Source organism: Eutrema salsugineum, unplaced genomic scaffold (assembly GCF_000478725.1).
Source record: "Eutrema salsugineum unplaced genomic scaffold, Eutsalg1_0 scaffold_8, whole genome shotgun sequence".
Classification (NCBI taxonomy): domain Eukaryota; kingdom Viridiplantae; phylum Streptophyta; class Magnoliopsida; order Brassicales; family Brassicaceae; genus Eutrema; species Eutrema salsugineum.
The window spans coordinates 10,026,963-10,049,507 of record NW_006256414.1 but is presented as its reverse complement, the minus strand read 5'-3'; the positions used below and the strand labels follow the sequence as shown (position 1 = coordinate 10,049,507).

At 34.4% G+C, this 22,545-nt stretch overlaps 2 protein-coding genes across 3 annotated transcripts; both read left to right on the top strand.

Annotated features, from left to right (window-relative positions):
• The first annotated feature begins 7,492 nt into the window (after positions 1–7,492).
• Positions 7,493–11,663, top strand: LOC18009569. Its single transcript, XM_024149170.1, has 3 exons — positions 7,493–7,626; positions 8,734–9,429; positions 9,512–11,663. Exons 2-3 carry the CDS (start codon positions 8,746–8,748, stop codon positions 11,093–11,095), a joined length of 2,268 nt encoding a protein of 755 aa, XP_024004938.1. The 5' UTR covers positions 7,493–7,626; positions 8,734–8,745; the 3' UTR covers positions 11,096–11,663.
• An 8,536-nt stretch (positions 11,664–20,199) lies between these two features.
• On the top strand, positions 20,200–22,227 carry LOC18009514 (heavy metal-associated isoprenylated plant protein 35). 2 transcript variants are annotated; one of them, XM_024148420.1, is made up of 4 exons: positions 20,200–20,283; positions 20,479–20,570; positions 20,813–20,888; positions 21,142–22,227. In XM_024148420.1, the coding sequence occupies exons 2-4, from the start codon at positions 20,484–20,486 to the stop codon at positions 22,002–22,004; spliced, it is 1,026 nt and encodes a 341-aa protein (XP_024004188.1). In that variant the 5' UTR covers positions 20,200–20,283; positions 20,479–20,483; the 3' UTR covers positions 22,005–22,227. The 2 variants fall into 2 exon arrangements, with proteins under 2 accessions (XP_024004188.1, XP_024004185.1); XM_024148417.1 differs by lacking the exon at positions 20,200–20,283 and having other exon boundaries at positions 20,397–20,570.
• Positions 22,228–22,545: the final 318 nt, after the last annotated feature.

Sequence of the window (22,545 nt, the reverse complement as noted above, 5' to 3'; positions counted from 1 at the left end):
CGAAAATGCCATCTTCTTCAATTTTGCCAACCTCCATTACCAACCAATTTTGAAGCTCTAAATGTTTGTCCAACCAATTTTGAAGCTCTAAATGCTTATTGTGTCGCTTATAACTTCATTTTACCTACAAATTTCTCTCCAATTTCATCTAAAAAACTCTTTCATGCTCTTTTTCATAATTTTCAATTTCATAAATCATCTATTTTTGGAGATTCTTGCATAACAACGACTTAGCTAGTTTGCTATCGGTGCTATACAAAATTCTGGGTGTATGTCAAAGTTAATCGAGTTTAAATTGGAAGTAAGTAAACATCTACTTCATTTTCTTTAACATTTAACTCTGTTTCGCGAAAGCAGACTTCTTTTTCAGTCTGCTAGTCAACGCAAAGGTTAGATTTGCAATTGACTTTTTTCATATTTTTGTAAGCAGACTTCAAAATGAAGTCTGCGAATTGTCCTTTGTAAACAAAAAAAATCATGTAGACTTCTTTTGCAGTCTGCGAGAAGAAAAAGTTAGTTTTGCATTTGACCAAAAAAATTGTCGATCTTTGACTTTTATAGCAGACCAAGATTTTTGCAATTGACCAAGATTTTGACAACTTTTGACTTTTATAGCAGACTTCAAAAGAAGTCTGCTACCAAAAAAAAATAGCAGACTTCTTTAGAAATCTGCTATTAAATTAATTAAGATTCGGTCAAATGCAAATCTGACCTACAAGCAGACTTCTAAAGAAGTCTGCGCATAGCAGAAGTCTGCTTCGAAAGTCAATATTTTGGTCAATTGCAAAAATAACCTCGAGTAGACTTCTTTTGTAGAGTAGACTTCATAAGCAGACTTCTCTACTATAGCAGACTTCTTTACTCATTAGCAGACCAATGCAAAAATAACCTTTTTCTAGAAGACTTCAACGTGAAATTTTCCCAGCGGACTTTGAACAGATGTCTGCATTTTTTAAAAAAAATTAAAATGCAATTTTATAAAATATTTGTAATGTTTTTTTTAATTTTTTAAATTTGTAAATGCATTTTAGGTATGATTCTTTCACTTGTATGAGTTTGGTGTGTTTATGTGTTATAATTATAAAAGTTATGAATTTTCTTGATTTAAAAGGTAATTAGCACATCTAAGCAGACTTCTAAAAGAAGTCTGTAGATGAAGTCTGCTGTTACGTAGTAGCATATCATAGCAGCGTGCATAAGAAGTCTGCCTAATTATTTTTTTTTAAAATTCATTTTTGAAATATTTGTTACTTGTAAAAATGATTTTCTTGTCTTGACATGTTTATTTGTTTTTTATGTTGCATCTATATGAATTTGACGTTATTATGTGTTATAATTACAAAGTAATGAATTTTCTTGTTTGATTTAGCTATTTTCGCAGACTTCTAAAGAAGTTTAGAAGTCTACTTCCTTTCAATTATTTTTATTTGTTATTGTTCTTGCATTTGTATAAGATTGAAAAATCAGTTATTCTTGCATTTACCTGTCATGGTTTGTCCTCAACTTTAACTATTGGCCACTTTTGTTAACGGTCTTGATAGTATATAAATTTCTTTATTAACGCAAACAACGTTAACAAACTCTTGTGGTCTGGTGGAAACTGACCCACTTGTTGCCCAAAGTACGTGGGTTCAAACCATTATGCTTCCAGTTTTTTGCATTATTCTTATTATTCACACCTAAATCTTATAAACATGAGTTTGACAAGTTTTGTAATTATAGAAAAATCAATTTTTTGTTTGATTAGGCTTTTATCATACTTATGCAGATTGCTTCATAGTTATAATAATTTTTAATTTTATGTATATGAACACTTACTTTTATGTATCTGAGCTTTTCTTCTACTTGGCCGTAAAATTTGTTTTTCTGAATTTGAAATACTTGGTGGTTTTAAAACTGATACTACATTAAATGACTTCAAACACTTCGATGTAAAACCATGCTTTTGTACATTGCTTCTTCTGACATGTTTACAACCCACGGATTGGTCCAACGCCTCAAGAAGCTTCAATAAAGTACAGATTGATCTCATTACCCAAAAGCCAACCTTTTTCTCTTAGCAAAGGGTCACTTTACAAAACCAAAAATAGAAATTAAAATCTCTCGTAAATTCAACATTAGATTGGGAGATATGTCTAAGTAATCATAAGCTTTCTAAATGTTATTAACATAATATCGAGATTGTCACCAGCACAGTAGAAATCAGTTTCGAGAAAAGCAGAAACGAAGCTGCTAAAACTATCTCTTAAATCCCTAAGATAAGCGCTCTCCTTGCTGCGTGTCTCTGATTTCATTCACTAAGCAGAATTCTCGTGCAATAGTATGTACTCACGGCTGCAACCAAAAGAACAAAATATGTCAAGACACTGCCATAAAACGTGAAAGCAGATGCCAAGAGGCAACACTGTGTTAACCAAAACAATGGACACAAACAAGCAAAGATTGATCAAAACGAAAATAGGCACGATAGTAATTCATAATGGAAAAAGCAAAAAAACCGCAATGTTCTTAACCAGCATACCTGCTATTACCAAACTTGATGGTATCTTTCTCGAAAATCTCATACTAGTAAAGCTCTGGTTCAATAGGACTTTCCTGAGAAAAAGCAAAAAAAAAAAAGTTCATGAGAAACGTTTGATCTAAACCATTATATAGAAACAATAAAGAAAGGATGCAATTCAGCACTCACATTGATGTAAGTCTTATTGGTACTGCCAAGATCCATAATGTAAGGCCTGCAAGGTGACATTAAGGGAAATTAGGTTTTATCTTAAACCCAAAAAACTTGCAAAATTTAAAGCAAAGTGAAAAAGCAAACAGATTTTTACCTCACTTCCTTCCCCATCATACCATCTGGTTTCTCCTTTTCCACTTCCCTGAGACAGAGACAATCACCGTGACATTAATATTAACCTAAAACCCCTCTTCTCGTTAGATCCATGGTCATAATATTTACCTGTACTGAATCACAGCATGCTGCTTGCTGCAAGATGGGTGATCAGTAGGAATGTCTGCGATTCTTCTCTCACGTCCAAATAGATAGCAGCTTTGACGATGGAGCTGGAGTGGCTCTGTTAATCCAACACATATTACAAGCACAAAATCCACGTATCAAGAAAACTGATTTCAGGGCATTAACAGTTGTAAGCAAATAGTAAAGAGAAACAAAATGATAAAACTGTGCTACAATGTTCAAGGATTAAAACTAAAATAGATACAAGAAACCAGTCACAAAAGTATCAGATCATTGTAGTTAGATTGACAAGTTCAAACCAATACAAGGCAATAATTTGGCTAGTATTGGTAATAATGCCATTCTGCATACTCGATCATCAACTATCATCAACTAAACCCTATACCTCGAAATCCGTTGAACTCTCTTAGTCCAATGTTAACAAAGATGGATCTAGATATGGAGTTTTCCATCGGAGATTCTCTGCAGCCGAGGGAGAGAAACGACGGAGAGAGGAGCGACGGGGAGAGGAGAGACGTGGAGAGGAGCGACGTGGAGAGGAGCGACGTGGAGAGGAGCGACGGAGAGTGGAGCAACGGGAAGATGAGCGAGGAGATAGATCTGTAACAACAAAACAAGAGGTGAAAAAGATGAAAAGGGACAGAAGAGATGAACTACAGCAAACCAGCAAAATGGAGAGTAGGTCGGAAGAGGAATACAGCGACTGAGAGAGCGCAGCGCTGTTTTACAGAGAAGGAGTCGAGGTTTCTAATTTAGGTAACAATTAATATGTTTCGTTTATATAATAGGTTAAAAATATCCGGTTAGGTTAATTATTTTCGGTTTATGTAGATATTTTAATTTTAATTTGGTTACGGTTTATGCAGACTTCTTAAATTAGTCTGTAACCCTAAATTAAAACTTATAATAAATATTTTTATTTTTTTTTGGTCTAATTTGAATCAGTTATATTAATTTTTAATTTATATACATCAATATTGTTTATATTTGATTTATGAAAAAAATTTAGCTTAAATTATTTTTATATAATTTTTAAAATTAAAATATAAGGTTTACAAAATAGAGTAGACTTCTTTTGAAGTCTGTAACTCTAGATTAGAATTATTCACTTTTGATGTTTATCTTAGATGGTTTAAAATAATTCATTTTTATTAAATTATAATTTATATAGATCATACTTGTTGACATTTGATTTATAGAAACAAATTTCAGTTTAGATTATTTTTATATAATTTTAAAATTTAAATATAAAATTTAATAATATAGCAGACTTCTTTTACAGTCTGTTTAGCAGATTTATAAAGAAGTCTGCAACCCTAGTTTAAAATTATTCATTTTTGATGTTTATCTTAGATGATTTAAAATGATTCATTTTTATTAAATTCTAATTTATATAGATCATATTTATTGACATTTGATTTATAGAAACAAATTTCAGTTTAAATTATTTTTATATAATTTTAAAATAAGATTTAATAATATAGCAGACTTCTTTTACAGTCTGTTCTGCAGACTTCATTAATATTTGCAGACTTCGCAAGGTTAAAATCGTAATAGAGACCTCCGTTTTTTGTTTACTCATGTAGGAGATAATAGTGATTTCTCTACTCCTTTGACCTATTTTTGCAATAGGTTGAATTTGGGGTATACTTTTGCATTTGGATTCAAATTGTGGCCTATTTTTAGCAATTCCCCCTTATTTTAATTACTATTTAACTGTTTTTTTCTTTTTGTTCTCTTATTTTTTCTGTTTCTTTTCTGTTTCTTTTATTATTTTCAAAAGTCCACCACTTCTAAATTTTACTTTCATAAATAATTGAACCATTTTATTATCACATACTCGATATTTCCTTCTCAATTATATTTTTATTTTATTAAAATTTCACTTCTGTTCTTAACCATATAAGATTTTTATTTAATTCTTGACAAAAATATATTACTTAATGTTTTTAATAATTAATAAATATTAACTATTTTTTAAACAGTTAACACTTAGAAAATATATTTATATTTTATTTAATATTTCATAATATTTTAATTTATATTTATGATAAATTAAATTGACACTGGTAGAATTTTGGGCTGGTTCCGCCACTGCACTAAACATCACACTTTATTAAAAATAATTGTTATAGAAGTAAAACAACACAAATACAATGCATGAATTTCTTAATAACCCAATTAAAAATAAAGACCACATGTTTCAAAACCAAATATTTGACAACTCCATCAAACAAATTTTCTCCAACTCTATTTCATTGTAAAAAGATCATCAACTCCAATTTCTTTGGATTTATCTCATTTAGCTTATTAAATTAATCATTTCCAACATTTCGCCTATGATTCAAACCATCTTTGTAAACAAAACTATTTATTAATAAAGAAAGATTAGTATGCATAATGATAAAATCACTAAATTAGTTTTAGAACTTTTAATAAGAAAAATACATAATATAATCGAATGAATATTTTTATTTAGTCAGAAATTTATTGACACATTTTCGACTAAAAAATGATGGATATTTAAATCTATCAATAATTGGTTGAAAAATTTTGGCCAACATATGTGGTTAACACGTTGTCAAATCGTTCAAACCTCGTATAAATGTATGTGGTATTTGCCATTAGCAGAACAACTAACAAATTATATCAACATATATATATATATATATATATATATATATATATATATGTGGGTGTACAACAGAGTCTATAAATTGGTATCCAGAGCATACAAGCGGAGGTGAAATTGTGCATCTTTTAGATGCAAAAGCTTCAAAACACTTTCAATCAATCAGTGTATCATGATTTCGCCAATGAGAGTAGAAACATACACCTTGAACTATGTACATATTGCTTCAATCCATTTTTGGAAGCATTGTAAGAAATAATCATTGTTGCCACTCATCTTCACACCTTACAGTACACACCAACTTTGTGCATAAAAAGAGAATTTTTGTTCCTCATTATTCTAATTCCAGGTCCTGACCACCTGAATCGATCTCTTAATGTGTTCTTGTAGCCTTTGATTCATGAGTTGCAAGAGTTGTGGAATCATGATGTTCCAGTATACAAGGTTTTATGCTAAACAAATTTTGTGATGAGTTCGGTGCTTATATGAACAATCAGTGAATTTCTTGCATATAGAATGTTATCTGGATGGATGTGTATGGAAGGTTATCATGTCTGCATTGTTAAGATAGCACATATACATTTCACTTAAAAAATGACGAAAGATTTGTTAGTTTGTGTCATAGACAGTTTCTGTCATTTATTAGGAACATAGTTGTTTGTGAGATCTCACTTCCAGAGTTAGATGGTAATTATTTGTGTACACTGTTTAGCAATTAAGGTAAAGAGAAAACTGCCAATTGCGGCGGAAATGGGCATTATGTTGTTGAAGGTTATGGCAATGTGTTACTCAAGCAATTTCCAGATTTGGTTTCTCCAACAGATTATGGTGATGATGATGATGAGGAAGAGGAGTTATGTATGTTTATTTGTATATAAATTTTCACTTTTCTGTTTTAGGATATGAACCAATTTTTTACCAGCTTGGTATATGTATTTTAATTTCAACCATTAAAATTTTGAAAATCTAACATTTTTATAAATTTATATTTTTTCTGAAACTTTTTTTATTATTTAATTTGTCATTAATTGAAAAAAATTATGAAAATATGTCCAATTTTTTGACCTTTTTCTGCTATATTTTCAATCAAAATTTTGAAACCAACTGGTTTCATGATAAATTCAGATCAATATATTTGGTCGAAGGTTATCGACCGATATAGTTAGTAATATTAGTAATATATATTAGTAAAAATCTTTCATCTCATAATTTTTCTAGATCATACTTGTTGACATTAGTAATATATACTTGTTGATATATATATATATATATATATATATACTTTTTGTTCAATATTTGTTATGATATGTCATATAGAGGTTTGTGATAATGTGGTTCTTGATGTGTTATCATTTCTATTCAAAGTCGCACAATGCATTTATACTGGATGTTTTTTTGTTGACAATAAAAAACAGTATTTTTGTTGCTTTTTTTTTTACAAATACTTCAGAAAACATTAGAGGACATGTATATACAATATACTTAATAATATTTTTTTATAAAAATAAACCTTAGGGATTCATTTGCGTTTCAAAAATATACGCATTGTAAAAAATAAACAAAAAAATGCAATATGCAATGCATATAATTTTTTAATAAAAGACTGAAAATGTTTGCTAGATAAATTGTAATTTTCTTTCTTTTTGTTCCGAGTGTTCTTTTGTGTTCCTAATTTGTTCTCTCTGCAAATGATGACTTAAAAGAAAAAATTGCAATATGTATAATTCATATTATTTAATAAATATTATAAAAATGTTTAAATCGCTAAAAAAATACTACTCGATATAAATTGTAAGTTTGTTTTTTCCTTTTTTTCTCCTAGAGGTTTTTTTTTTTCTTCTTTTTCTTTTCCTGCTTTGTTCTCTCGAAGACTTCGTGTTGAAAGAGCGGCCAGTGTGATCTCTCTCTCTCTCTCCCCCACAATAAAGAAAAACTAAACTTCTTCGCTCGTTGCCTAGTCGAGAAATCTCACTGCAATGCAAAGCTGAAACATCACTTCTCCCCTTCAAAACCTCTCCAGGTTGCCAAATCTCTCTCTCTTGCTCCTTCTCTTAATACCGTTTTAGGTAATCCACGTTCGTGTTTCGTGCGATGTCTCGTGCTTTTTGCAAAACGTTACTGATAAATGCTTAGAAATCGAGCAAAAACAATCGGAGATTGATGTGAGCAGACAAAAAAAATCCATCCTTTTTACATGAAGTACCAATCGTTGTAGAATTCGTGTTTTCACGTTTTTCTCTATGCGTTTAAAGATTTCAACTTTATGCTTTGCTTTGGCTTGTCTTCTATTTCCAATGTGATTTAAGACTCGTCTTCTTTCGTGGCTTTCGTCTTATCCCTTTACGTGGGTTTATAGGATCGTTTGAGAATTACATGTCTTTGTTGATGTTTGGGATCGATGTCTTCGGGATGGGGATCCTCTCGTCTGTGATAAGCATGTTCTTAATTCTGGGTCTCTCTCACTATGTGGATTTCTTGGATTTCGCGTTTGTTTCGCTAATCATGTTTCGGATGTTATGCAATTCCTTCCTTTTGTTTACGATCTCAAAGTAGTTGAGTTCTCAGTTTGATGCTTGCGATCTGAAATAGTTGAGGTAAACGTGTTTGTTCTTGAGCATTCTCTTTGCTTTCTTTCATCAGAAACAGATTGTAATTTCTCTAATCGGTGGTTTCAGTGATCTTACGGGCACTGAGAGTCAAGTGTTTAATAATGAATGTATCTTTCCTCATCTGTTCTAATATGATTTTTTTTTTTTCTAATGTGATTTTACCACAAACATAGCTATGTTTTCTGCTTCTTGTTAATTTGATGTTCATGGTTAGCTATGTTTTTAAGGCCTTTTGTATTTGGGCAATGAGTGAACCATTCATTGTGTGAGATCCTCTAATTGTCTTATCTTTGACGCTAGTGTTATAATTTGGTCTCAGATGAATCTTTCTCTTGTATGGACATGATCTTTGACTGTCTTAGCCTATTGTTTGTATGGACTATTTGGAGTTTACACTTTGGTATGTTCTTGAAGGTGTTGTATAACTATGAAATGAGTAAAACAACTATGTGATCTTTTATCTTCACTTTGCCAATTGAGTCATATGGTTTGATAGCGTTTTTATCCAATTTATGCAGACAGTTCTTCTGATGGATGAAGAAAACAGTCACATGGATGATTCTTGTGATGTAGGATTTGTCTGCGGTGATCCAAAAGTTGATATTCGTGTTGGAGATGAATATCAGGTTGAGATACCGCACATGATGTCTGAATCCGAACGTGCAGCGTTTCTTTTGAATCCTCTAGGTTTGGATCTCGACTCTGGTTCCTCTTGTTCCTTTGTCGTGGGACTACCTGTCGAAGTAATGTGGATAGACACCAAATATCAAGATGGACAAGGGTTTGGAGATGATAATGTTGACATGAGCGAGTCTCTCAAATCTCTGAAAACAAAAAGAAACCGCAGAGGCGAGAGTGACTTGAACACGACATCTAAGCAAATAAGGAATCTTGAAGCTGTGCCTGAGAAAGCATCCAGTTCTTGGGAAGATTTAGAAGTAGATGGCTTTGTTCTTGGGCTGTATACATTCGGTAAGAACTTTATTCAGGTGAAGAAGTTGCTGGAGAGTAAAGAAACAGGAGACATACTTTCGTTTTACTACGGAAAGTTCTACAAATCTGCTAAATACAAAATTTGGTCTAATTCCCTTAAGAAGCGAAGCAGGAAATGCATACAAGGGAAGAAGCTCTATTCAGGTTGGAGGCTACAGCAGTTGTTGTCTCGTTTGATACCGAACATTCACGATGAACCTCAGAAAGAGAAGCTTGTGAAAGTAAGTCTTGTTCACATTCTTGCACTGAAAACTTCTTTAAGTCTATATATGTACGTTAACAAGGCTATCTTTACGTTAACAGGTCTCAAAGTCATTTTCTGAAGGAAATACATCTCTGGAGAAATACATCAGTGCGGTGAACGAACTAGTGGGTCTCCGGTCTCTTGTAGAGGCTGTAGCAATCGGTAAAGACAAAGAAGATCTGACAGTCCTCACAACAGAACCCGTAAAATCGAAACAATGGTTCACAGTTTCTTCTGCGGTTGCTCCTGGTTTAGGGGCGTACAGTTCACTCACATCAGATGAAATAATAGAAAAATTGAGTGGTGGTTCCCGTCTAAGTAAAGCCCGTTGCAATGATATCTTCTGGGAAGCTGTGTGGCCCCGTTTGCTAGCTAGAGGGTGGCATTCTGAGCAGTCAAAGGACCGAGGTTACGTGAAGTCTAAAGACCACATTGTCTTCCTCATCCCTGGGGTAAAGAAGTTTTCAAGACGGAAACTTGTTAAACAGAATCATTACTTTGATTCTATCAGTGACATTCTCACAAAGGTTGTTTCCGAGCCTGAGCTTCTTGAGTTTGAGACAGCAGAGATCAGACCACCCAATGGATTCATGGAAGAGAACAACATTTGCGACCAATCAAATCAAGAAAAACGCCGTTACCTCAGGTCTCCAGACTCTTCTTCTACTCATATGAAGTTCACTGTTGTGGACACTACTAGTTTGGCTTTAGGGGGAAAGTTGTGTGCATTTCGGGAGTTGAAGAATCCTAATCCAGAATCTCTAGTCTCCCAATCAAAGGCTTGTGAACGAGATAACAATTCTTGTATGGAAAGATTCGAAACGATGCCGTTGGATATACAGAACCATGCCAAGTTGGCTGATGAACCTAGATGGGAAAAGAGGCGAATGAAGAAACTGGTGGATGACCCGATGAGATTCATGATTGTGGATACAAGTGTGGACCATGGTGGGCAGTCATCCGGGATAAAGAGACGGAGACATTTGCCCGGTGATGAGAATCTCTTCAAGATCAGTAGAGAGGCCTTTAGTGATTCATCTCAGAACCATTCTGGCACAAATAAAGGTGTGAATTGTGAGTATCCTAAGGGGACTGATTCTGGTGTAAAGGAGGAGCCTTTGGAGAACTTCCAACTAGGTCGGTCAAAGAAGAGGTCCGTCCGAAAATCAGAATCTAATATCCATCATTCGGTTAGTTCTCTCCCCTTGCCCAAACGCAGGCGGCTCAGTGCTTGTGTAAGGAAAGATATAAAACGTTCTGGTGAAAGCTCGGTGGTAAACCCACCTGCATTAGACCAGTCAACAAACTGCTACACCGAGTTATCAGTTGGTTTGATGAACATCAAGACTGAGCAGTCAGAAGAAAATGGAAATGGGATTGAGATTCAAAAAAGGCTAGAAACTGAACCAAATGGGTTATGTTCCATATCGGTTATAGACAAGCAAGAAGCTCTACAGGAACTCCGTTCATCAGAAGAACGACTAGAGGAATCAAATCGAATTGTATTCGGAGAGAAAATGTTCTTCCCAAGGACCTGGAAACTGCACAAGAAAAAGAGAAACCGATTCAGCGTCCTCCTTCGGGCGCGGACAAGAAGTCTCCTTCCACTGATCATGGAACTAGTCAAGAAGTGGCAGCATTAGAACAGAAAGTAGGGGAGCAGAACGAAGAGACTAACACAGATCTTCCAAGAAGACAAAGCACAAGAAAACGGCCATTGACGACTCGTGCTCTGGAAGCTCTTGAATCGGGCTTTTTTACAGAGAAGAGCATCAAAACTACATCCAAACCGAGAAAACGGGAAAGGTCTACAAAGATCAAGCATTCGGCCAGTGCGGGTAAACGAACTCAGGGTGAGTTAGACAATGGTTTTCTTGAAAAGGAAACCACAGCAAGTAAACCGCTGGACCAAGAAGAGGATTCGGATCCGAGCTTTCTTGTGAATAAAGCAACAACGGCGAGCAAGCCGATGGATCAAATAGAGGATTCGAAGAAGACCGAGTTCCCTAAACGTCCTCCGATTGTTCTGAAAATTCCCTTTAAGCGTGCATGAAGAAGCGTTGAAGACTGAAGTCTAAATAATTTTTTGGGTGTTTGATCTTAGAGCTCGAACTTGCTGAAGAAGTGTGTATAGGAAGAAGAAAGCTTTTAAGACAGATTTTTTTTTTTTCTTTATTTTTTGCCTGGTGAATCTGATACATATTACATATCCATGGCTAATATCTTATTCTTTTGAGATCGTTTATCTTAAGTCTTATCTAAATCAGAACCGAAATTGTGAAACGAACATGATCTAAGGACTCAGTGTCGATTCCTCTCTTATCAAACTACCAAAGTAGATAGAAAAATATAGGGTTAGGTCAAATGGGTTGGTTTAGATTTCATTTCTGGTTATAAACGGTGTATGATCCAATGTGTAGAATGATTCACATACAAATCATTTACATGTTAGGTACAATTTCTCTAGAGTGTAGTAAAGTCACAACAATGTATATATGTACAAGGCCGGTCTGATTACTGGCAGCTAATCTGCTGTGGCCGCTTCACTGCATTGTCCAACTTCTCGTGACTGCTTTGGTTTAGTTTTTATCCTCGAACCTAGCTCTGCCCCAACTCTTGCAACAATTACAATAAGTTACCAATCTAGTGAATTTAAACTGCTAAACCAAAGTTTTTGATTTTGCTTCTAAACATATTGCATAATGAGTTTTTTGGGACTTACTTTGGATCCAAGACCAGTTTCTGAACCTCTTTGATAGCTAAGCTAGCCCATGTACAGCGATAGCCTTCCAATCTGATCAAAACCCAAAATTTAACAGTTTTAGCAAGATGCATGGTTACTAATTTTCTAAGAGGACCAAGAATATTTTTTTGGTACCTCTAGGATCTGATGTTTTGTCTTGTGGACATTCGGTAAACACCAGATCTCTTCAGCTAGTCACACGGCCTCCACAACACTCTCTGGGAACAAGAACTCAAATGCTAGCCTGAACGTTTGATTGGTTACATATATGTACAAGAATTAGTTATTACGTAGATAAGAGCGAGAAGAAAGTTGATAGATTTCTTTTCTTTTTACCTTTAGATTCCTGACTTGGTAGGGTGAACCAGCCGGAATGAAAAAAAATGAATAAGGACGCTGCTCAAATAACAATGGCTCAACTCCTGAAACGATAAAGCAGAATAAGTGTCTCATCCTTTTAGGTTCCACAGAATAAACAAAAATGTTTTAGCTTTACTTACCAAACTCTTCTTTTAGTTCTCTTGTGGTCTTCGTTTAGGTAATGTCCTTCATACAATGAGAATGATGCCTTAAACCAGAGATATACACACTCAGAAACTCAATCGTTAAAGACACCAAAACTAAATCATTTTTGATGATAACACTCACAAAGTCATCTATCAAATACATAGGCTTATGAAATGTTCTCCTGTACACTTTAAGATACTCAGCTAGCTTTGAATGGTCCTTGCGCCTGAAGATATCCCATTGAGCTCCGCCACAATCAAGTAATGTTCCATTGATTGATCTTGCTTCGAATATTGGAAGTAAATCAGTCTCTTCCACTAGTTTCCTCTCTTTCGTATGTACTGTTCCTTCATATGTGTGCGTTAACACGTATACATGATATACATATCCAACATCCCAATATTATTTTATATTCACTAACTATAACATCGTTAATGATTTTAAATTACAATAACGGGAAATGTATCATGTCAAGCATGTTGTAGTGAAGATGAGTAACTGAATCACCTTGCACAAGGCTTTCATATGTCTGATAAGAGGCCAATGAGGGTCTATAGTACGAAGAAGAGAAAGGCTAAGCTGGCACAGAAAGAGTCGTCGAGTGCTGACGTGGAAACGAGCTAACGGAAAGTCGTCGCTGACGTGGAAACGAGCTAACGGAAAGTCGTCGCTGACGTGGAAAGAGCTTGAAGAAGAAGACTGTTAGAGGATATTAGATAAATAGTAGTTTTCGTGTATGGAATAGTTATCGAGATATTTTCTAGATCAATTGGATTGTGGAGAGTCTGCTCTCTGCGATTTGGGCGATTTCCGAGAGATTTTTCTTGGATTTCGATTTGGTTGAATTGTTATTTGAGAGTCTCAGAAGCTATTCAATCTTGTAAATCTTGTTAAGTGAAATAAAATCTCTACATTTCTCTTAACAATGTCCTGCAAGAAATAGAAATCTTTGGACCTGAATCGTTTTGGAGTAAGTAAAGATGCTACTTGGCTGCAACATTTAGACCACCTAAGCATGGATGTATGTGCTCGAGAAGCGGCAATCTGCTGATGAAATCAGGTATTTGGTAAAAAAAACAAACTTCTCGGAAGCACTCGGGCTTAGCCATTCCCTTAACTTTCATAATAGAGGAAGACCGTTCTCTTGGTGTCTTCCTTCTCCATATATTTTCAAGAACTAGCCAAGTCTTACATCAACCTGTCAAATAGGTAATGGAAAGTAATGAATCACCTAAGCCTGCCATACATAAATATCTGTCACTGTTATACAAGTAAAACTAACCTCTGATCCATCCAAGAAACAGTAATATATATGAGATGTGGGAAGAAGCTGGAGAATCAGATAACATCGGGCCTTGTAACTTGCTTCTCCTCATGAATACTTTTTTGGATTGTTTCGTCTATCTGAAGAGGAAACAAAGAGGAAGAGTCTTTCAAGACACCCTTCTCCCTTCGCTCAAGTTCTCCCATCCTCTTGAAGTTAGGCGTCCATGCTGGAGGAGATGAATGGAGAGCTAGAGGAGAATGCTGAAGAAGTGGAGGAGAGGGGTTTGTCCTTCATTTTTGTGGTATGGGAGATGATTAATGGGCTGAAGGAGAAACTGCTACTAATCGTTTCACCAGCATCCTGTATTTCTTCAAACAAGAAATGAGTATAGAACTGTTTTTGAAATAATGATTTAGAAATCCGATTTACACCTGGCTTTGGAGCCAAGGTATAGCCAAGATTGTGTTGTAGGGAGTTTCACAATCAGCTATGGTGAAGTTGGCCATTTCATGACTTTGGTTGCTGACAGTGGCAGTTCAATGGTTCCAATTGAGGTCGCTGTGTCGCCATTGAACCCTATGAGTAGTGACCTTGAACTTTGGAGATTCAGCTTTCTTATTCTCATTTGCTTTGGGATTTCCAGGAATATGGCATCAACTATGATTTATGTGTTAATTAAAATTCTAGAAATTTCACAATTTATGTTAAAATTCTAGAAATTTTACAGTTTATGGTGCTTCTTGATTGATACGGTCGTATCTCCAAAGATTTTTGCCCTGCATATTATCAAGTTGATTCTTTTCTTTTTCTGGCTTTGTTCCTATTTTGCAGACTCCAATTTGTCTGAGGTGTCATCGTTTGATCCTGATGGTGCAAAAATAATCGATTCTAACCTTGCTATGTATGTTTTCCACGTACATGTTTACAAATATGTCTTTCCACCTGTAGAACTTTGCGGTCAAATGTATGTATCATCAATGATAGTCACAATACGCTTCATTATCCCTTGTGTGCATGTCAGCGGACAGGGGTCTGTCCTCACCACTTGTCTTTGATTCTTTTAGAACCATATATGTTTGCATGCCTCTAGTTTGGTTTTTATCCTTGTGCTCCCTTCTTTCACTTCGGGGGGCATTTGGATTTCCAGTAGGTTAAGATTTTGAGTTCCCATAACGCTCAACAAAAGCTTTAGATGTTGCCTTATTCGCACCTCGATGAAGTGTACATTGGATTGTCGCTGGTTTGTTGACTATCATTTCATCTCTGAACTTGGACTCTTGCCATAATCGCAATTTTAAGGCTGCCAGAGCTATCTCATCATGAGTGTCATAAATTCTTGGTTATGTACGTCTGAAATGAATCTCGAGGTCCTTGTGATAGAGCCTAGACTTCCGCTTCTGAGGCATTCTTCTGAATAAATATCGAGTATAACTTCAAAAAGCTTATCGAGAGGTGAGAAATTTGTCGAAAGATCACATATCAAGTTTATAGAACAAATCGAGGGTTGGTCCTACAAGATTTTTAGCAAAGAGTTTGCATAGCCCAAAATCTTTTTCGTACACGCTGAAGTATGCTCTTCCCACTGTGATCCTAAACATGGTTAAATGCTGTTTAGGATATATATTTCCTTCGTGGGAAGCTTCAGCTTTACCACATCTTTGATTGGTGTGTTCGATTTTAGTTTCAATTTTTTTTTTTTTACAACAGTTTAAGTACCTAAAAAAGCTCAGAAATCCAAACTGGCAGTATTGAGTTTACATAAATCATGTCCTGAGAATAGATCTAAATACTTCAAGGTAAGTTGTCTGCCTTCATATTCTTCGCTCTTTGGACAAGTGAGATTGAAAAAAAAAATGAAAATCTCCTTACTTTTCATGAATTTCTCCACATGTAACTCAAAAGCCGGCCACTTCTCTGGCGTAGACACCATCTTCACCAATTCGGAGCAGTCTGTGACGAACGCTATCTCCAGCTTGTTGTTTGCAATCATACAGTGCATAGCCCATATAAGCGCTTCTAACTCCGAATGTAACGGAGTCAGACTTCGTCTGATATTTCTGGCGCCCATTATATTTTTGTCATTGTCCTCTTTACACTAATTAAAACCAGCCTAACCCAGAGGCTTCGTCCGTCTCCTTCCAGGATCCATCAACGTAGCACCTCCATCCTGAGTACTGTGTAAGCACTCGATCAAGACTAGCTACCAGAATGTGAATGGGACTCTTCATCCCTCTGTTGTGCCTCCTCTCAAATGGATGCCTCTGTTTCCGCTATTTTCAACGTTATTTGTACATCTCTATCAATATTTGAATATATTTTGTCGTTTCTTGCTTTCCAAATATACTACAAAATCCAAGCAAATTGTGTTGTTTGTCTTCAGAATAGATGCTCAAAATGTGATGATATGGGAAAAATATCTGAAGATGTAGGTATCTGTGAGAGTGCCCACATCTGATGTGCTGGTGGACATTCAAACAGCACATGATTTATCGTTTTCTCTTCTGCTCCATATCGTACACATTGTGTATCATAGTTAATTCCTCGACTTTTTAACCTTGCCATCACTTGTAAGCAGTCCGATAATGCCTGCCGGCTATATGAAATGTTTCACCTTTGGTGAGCAATTCAACTTTCATGAATATGCCTGCAGTGCCTTTATGTTTGGACCATAGAAGATTTTTGTGTTATTTTGTGAATACTGTTGTTCCACCTTATATCTTCCTGATTTTGTGAAATGCCATCATAATGCATCTTGTCTGTAGTTACTACTCGTGAGAATTCCTTGACTGATTGCCACATCCGTTGGGTCAATAATGACATTGATCAACCCTAAATTCTATATCTTAGTCATTGGATCAATCAAATGATTGACCATTAAATTAGAGTAATAGTTATACTTTTTACATATGGCTGGCCTCGATTTAATTCTTTATTTATTTTGATTTGTTTATTGGTTTTCAGTTATTTCATTTTTAGTTTTTTTACTATGTATTTTCAATTGTTTTGATTTAAGTTTTTTTTTTGGTTTTCCTTCGCCAAAAAAATGTCGTTTTGGCATTTTTTTTCCTGGATCTCCTTCTTTAAAACGATGGTGTTTGACAATTTGTCCAACCAGGATACTGGTGTGGTATAGTCAACCCGTGAAAGTCATTTCCATTAAAAAGTTTAAAGGTTCACTAACAGAAAATAGGTCAAAACATGAATTAACAAAAAAAAAAAAAAATCAGATTTTAATATTCAAATTTTTATGAGTTTGGATACTAATTTACACACCAATTTTTTTTGCGTACTAATTGGTACCAATTGTTTGTTGTTGTTCAGATACTAAATACCCGATTTCCTTTGTGTGTTATCAGAGAAGTTGGAAAGTAAAATTAACGAAGTAGATATTTTTGAGATATAACATGTTCATTAATCAAAATCAAATCGAAAGTTGATTTTTGTATATATAAATGTTCTTTATCCTAACTCTATAACATTATTGGAAAAGTTGTTTCTATACGTAATACGCTTGCAATTAATCTCAATAAACAAGTGACTAAAACATTAATGAATTCACTTATTTATGATCATATGCCATTATCAATTTAAATTTATTTATTTAAGTGATATTTTAAGATATATCTATAATCATTTTTTTTTCATAACAAAAAACGGACCAAAGTTCATACATCTTTCTAGATCTAGATTAGCTTTTAATATTATTACTCGTCTCAACTGTCACTCGATTGTGTGCCTTCTTGGATTACCCTAAAATATCTTTCCAGTCGAACCATCGAGCTATCTATAATCATATTTTTCTATATATGAGTTAGATGTTTCTTACATTTTCCTTGATTCAACAATTTTAACAATTCCATGAATACGATGAAGTTGTTCCAGCTCAATATATATAAAATATATTAAAAAAAACACTTATCTGTTGTCCTAATAATATATTTTTGATTTTAATTTTTCTTAACTATGTAATAAATTCAAAATAATTTTTTTTAAAAAATTCTAAAAAATAAAAAATACGTAAAAAAAAGATATATATATTTAAAAATTATTTTTTAAAAAAAAATTGAGATTGAAAAAGTATATTTTCTTAGTTGTTCTACGAAATCTAGAATTTTTATTCTTTTGTTCTACGATGTTAGTAGATATCATCTATAATCTACCTAATTTAGAATATATATATATATATATATTATTTTATCTATATTCTACTAAGAGTTAGAATACATCTTCTTATTTTTTTATATATTCTAATAAGTTTTAAATGCATATTCTTTCTTTTTTTATCTCTATATTTTATGTTATATATAATAGAAATTTTACAGTTTTTTACTTATTCTACGGACTGAAATATGTCTCTGCAGTCTCTGCATAAGTAGTTAGGAAAATCTGAGATAATATAAAATCTAGACTAATTTCCCAACCTCAAAAACCTAAGATTTTTTTTTTTTTTTTTTTGGCGTTTCTTTCATGGTTTGCATGTTTCTTCTCCGTTTCTCTAACTTTAGTTTCTCACTTCTTCCTTTCTTTCATGGTTTTTTTTTTCTGATTTTTCATCTAGTGGAGTGAAATTTTCTTAAGCTCAGCTTCCTTGACAGAAAGAGTCGATCGATTCCATGTCACAACAATTTGCGATCTATGATTCGATCTCTTGTTGTCACCTGAATGTTTGCTTCGATTTCCAAATTGACTTTGACGAACCAATCACCTTGAAAACTAATTTTAAGAAAGGTAACCTGATCAAGCATGTTCTTGTGAAAGGAGATTTGGCACAAATTTTTCAGTAAGAAACAATTTAATGGTCCTTTTGGTCGTAAATGTTCTAATAAGAATGTCCATGACTTTTAAAGCTTACGGTGTTAGTTTGTGGCCAAGGAGGAACAAAAACTAAATCATAAGATTCAATATGCATTATATAATAACAAGTACGAAAATTCATTTTTTTACACAAACACAAATGCTTTTATTATTAAACATTGAACAAACAGAAATACCAACATTTACATCCAAACTAAAGACACAAATTAATACAGGATACTAAATCAGAACAAAACCAAACAACATAAAACAACAGCTTTTGTTATGTTTGGATGTCAACATCGCCAGAAACTTATTTTAAATACAAATATAAAAATACAAACACAAACTAAATATGGGGTCAAATTCTTCCTACAATTTTTTTTTAAGCAAACATCATGCAACAATTATGAGTAAATTGGTGGAGCTGAACACCATAGTGTTTTAATTCCTCCCAAAGCTGCTTTTCCACATCTGGAATGACATGTGTAAACCACTATTTTTCTATGCCAAGATTGAGAATATTAAGGTTCAATCACCAAAAACCTATCTCCAATTGACTTAAACGCAACTCTCTAACCTAAGGCGACATTTTCTCTCACAGGCACAAAACCAAGTCTCTTCCAAGTGTTCGTGTTTATATCATAAACACGAAGCTCGTTCAAAGATGTTTCCAATGAGTAGAGACTGTCGCTGACCACTGCAATGAGGAGGAGATTCGGAAGACGTGAACAATATGTCTTTGAGCATGTTTGGTATCAGCTCCCAAGAATTTGTCCCCTCATGATATTGTTCTCCAGAAGTTAGATATTCATTGTTCTAAACAGAATTTTCTTCGTTTATGCATTTCATGAATCACAGTCCAAATTCTGGTGTCAGCATTTTACTACTCCGATATGTTCACAACCTCATGACCCCTTTATCATTTACGTTGATCCCTCCAGCAAAAAAAAAAAAAACATCTATTCCACACCTTGCAGAACCGTACATAACCCTTTATGTGTTCATTGCAAGATCTTAGAACCACTTATGCTTCTTTAGCTCGTATCACTATTGATGGTTTAGAATTTAAAATTTGATGATATTAGCGTTGGCAATATAACTTATGTTAATTGATATATATTACTATGAGTTTAAAACTCTTAGTGTAGTTGCATATACATTTTTAAAGTTGGGATGTGTTGTTAAGTGATGGGCAATACTTCGTGTAGCTGGCAGACATTTTTTCAAAAAAAAAAAAAAAAAGAGAATACAATACTGATTGAAAATTTGAATGGTAATAATACTCCATAATACTTTTGGTAACAGATTTTGTGATTAAGTCTTAAGATGGAACTGATAGAGACCTATGCAACCTACAGATAAAACCTCCATGGAACTTTTGAATGCTGGGGTGGCAGATCTGGAGGCCGTAAGAGAACGCTCATTCTTCCCTAGGGATGGCGTAGTTCAAATTCGATTGTTTGTTTTTGCAATTTTCCGAAGTGATGGTGTATATGGGAAACTTTGGTTACTTTGAGGTTTGTTTTGCAATTTGTTGAGGAGAAAAAAAATTACCAGAGAAAAAGCTCATATCTCCATTCTTTAAAATAAAGTCATAATGAATTCCCCATAATCTTTTGCCTTCCCCAAACACAAAGTACTCTCTCTTTCTCTCTCTCCCTTCCGCTTCAAAGATCTAACAAGTTTTTTTCTGTGTTCTGAAATGGCAACAGAAGAAATGAAGCCGGCAACTAAGAAATCAGAACAGAAGCAGTCCACAGAAGTCAAAGATCTTCCTCCTCCACCTCTTCCACTTCCATACAAGGTACTTATTTAGTTACCCTTCATGCATATAAAAGTATAGGTTTGAATGCTTGAACTCAATAATCCATGTTTTCAGTTTCTAATCTTTACTTTTTTAAGATGAATCATCACAACAAACCTTTGATTATTGCAATAGTTTAACTAATTTTTTTTTCAATTATATCTCTTGAATATTTATCTTTTTGGTTAACTATGAAACAATTTTCTTTTTTTTGAGTGTTCTATTTATTTTTGGACTCGCAGACATGCAATTTGAAAGTTTCCATTCACTGTGAAGGCTGCAAAAGAAAAGTGAAAAAAATCCTTACCACCATTGAAGGTAACATATACATAAACCTTTTCATTTCATTTATTTTTACTTTCGTAATAACATTTTTTATTTGTCTTTGTGGTTAATTTGGTACTATGATTCATTCAAGTTTAAAAAACAATTAGAAGTACCACTAGCTATTATTTTCTGTAGAAATGTAGTATAATTTATTATGGAAGTTTAGCTAATTTTATATTATTATTACACGACTAATTTGATTAATTTATTATTTACGGACATACAATTGTGATTTTGGTATTAGGTGTTTATAGAGTGGACATTGATGTGAAGCAGAATAAGGTAACGGTGATCGGAATTACTTCACCGGAGATTTTGTTAAAGAAGCTTCTCAAGTCAGGCAAACACGCCCATCTATTGCCGGAGATACCCGACCCGGTAGAGAATAAACCTGTCGACCCGAAAGAGAACAAAGCCGTCGACCCGAAAGGGAAGAATAAGAAGAAAAAGAAGACCGAAGAAAAACCGGAAGTAACCGATACTGATAAACCGGAATCTGATAACCCCGATGCCGCTGGAGAGTGTAGTTCCGGCAACGGCGGTGAAACTTGTGATCCGGTGAAAGAGGAGAAGAAGGTCGTTGTTATAGAGAAAGTTTCTGTTCCGGCTGAATCTCCAGCACCGTCACCAGTGGACACTCCGGCGCCGGCGGAGGAGAAGAAAGCTGAAGAAAGTAGTGGCAATGTTGGTAAAAAGAAGAAAAAGAAGGGGCAGAAAATAAGCTGTGATAACAACTCTAGCGGTGGGCCTGTCCGCACTCGATCACTTCCTCCGCCGCTCATTACACCTGAAACAGATCACGACCGTCCATTTAATCGGAACGATGGCCATCGAAATTTGGCCAATAACAATCCGCCACCTCATGATATGTATCATTATCCACCAAACTACTTTGCACCGCAGATTATGTACGGCCTATGTTATAACGTTGCTCAACCTCCGGTGAGTATAGACGGGGCGTCGTATTACTCACCTGCGCCACCGCACGCGTACGCTTATATGCACCCGGGATATCTACCGTCCGATCAAAACCCTTTTCCATCTCGACCGTCCGATTCGTTTGAGCTATTCAGCGACGAGAATCCAAACGGTTGTTCGGTGATGTGATTGAGAACCAGGAAGGAAAATAACGAGAATGACCTATAACTTTTTCTTATACACCTTGTATGAGTAAAGGGTGGTCTCGTAATTTAAACTTGTAGACTTGGATGTGAGCTAATGGTCTTATGAAAGAAAGACTTTTTAGTTAGGTTTAAGACTATGATTATGATTATGTTAGAGAAAGTGATAAGCGTTGTCCAGGAAAAAAAAAAGATATGCTTTTGTTTCTTTTTTTCCGCTGCTTTTATTTTAATATTAATGATTTAGATACTTTTAAATAACTTTTTAGATTAATTTTTATTTATTTATTTAGGTACTTTACTTTTTCTCTATTTCCTCTGTTGTTGATGGGATCCTTTTACTAGTTAATTTAAAGCTCCCAAAAAAAAATATTAGTTTGTGATTAAACGATATTGTTGAAGTGGAAAATATACATGAAAGCAAAAAAAGTGGAAGATGCATTGATGCAATGCTTAGTTGTAAGGGGAAACTATATGATGTGTAAAGTGGAGCAGCTGACTGGTCATTTTTATTTTATAATTTTGTT

What these genes read in the sequence shown, in the direction of transcription:
- LOC18009569 (XM_024149170.1), top strand. Translation starts at nt 8,746, where the DNA reads ATGGATGAAGAAAACAGTCACATGGATGATTCTTGTGATGTAGGATTT. An exon ending in AGAAAGAGAAGCTTGTGAAA is followed by an intron (nt 9,430 to 9,511) that starts GTAAGTCTTGTT and finishes TTACGTTAACAG; the next exon opens with GTCTCAAAGTCATTTTCTGA.
- LOC18009514 (XM_024148417.1), top strand. Translation starts at nt 20,469, where the DNA reads ATGGCAACAGAAGAAATGAAGCCGGCAACTAAGAAATCAGAACAGAAG. An exon ending in CTCTTCCACTTCCATACAAG is followed by an intron (nt 20,571 to 20,812) that starts GTACTTATTTAG and finishes TTGGACTCGCAG; the next exon opens with ACATGCAATTTGAAAGTTTC. An exon ending in AATCCTTACCACCATTGAAG is followed by an intron (nt 20,889 to 21,141) that starts GTAACATATACA and finishes TTTTGGTATTAG; the next exon opens with GTGTTTATAGAGTGGACATT.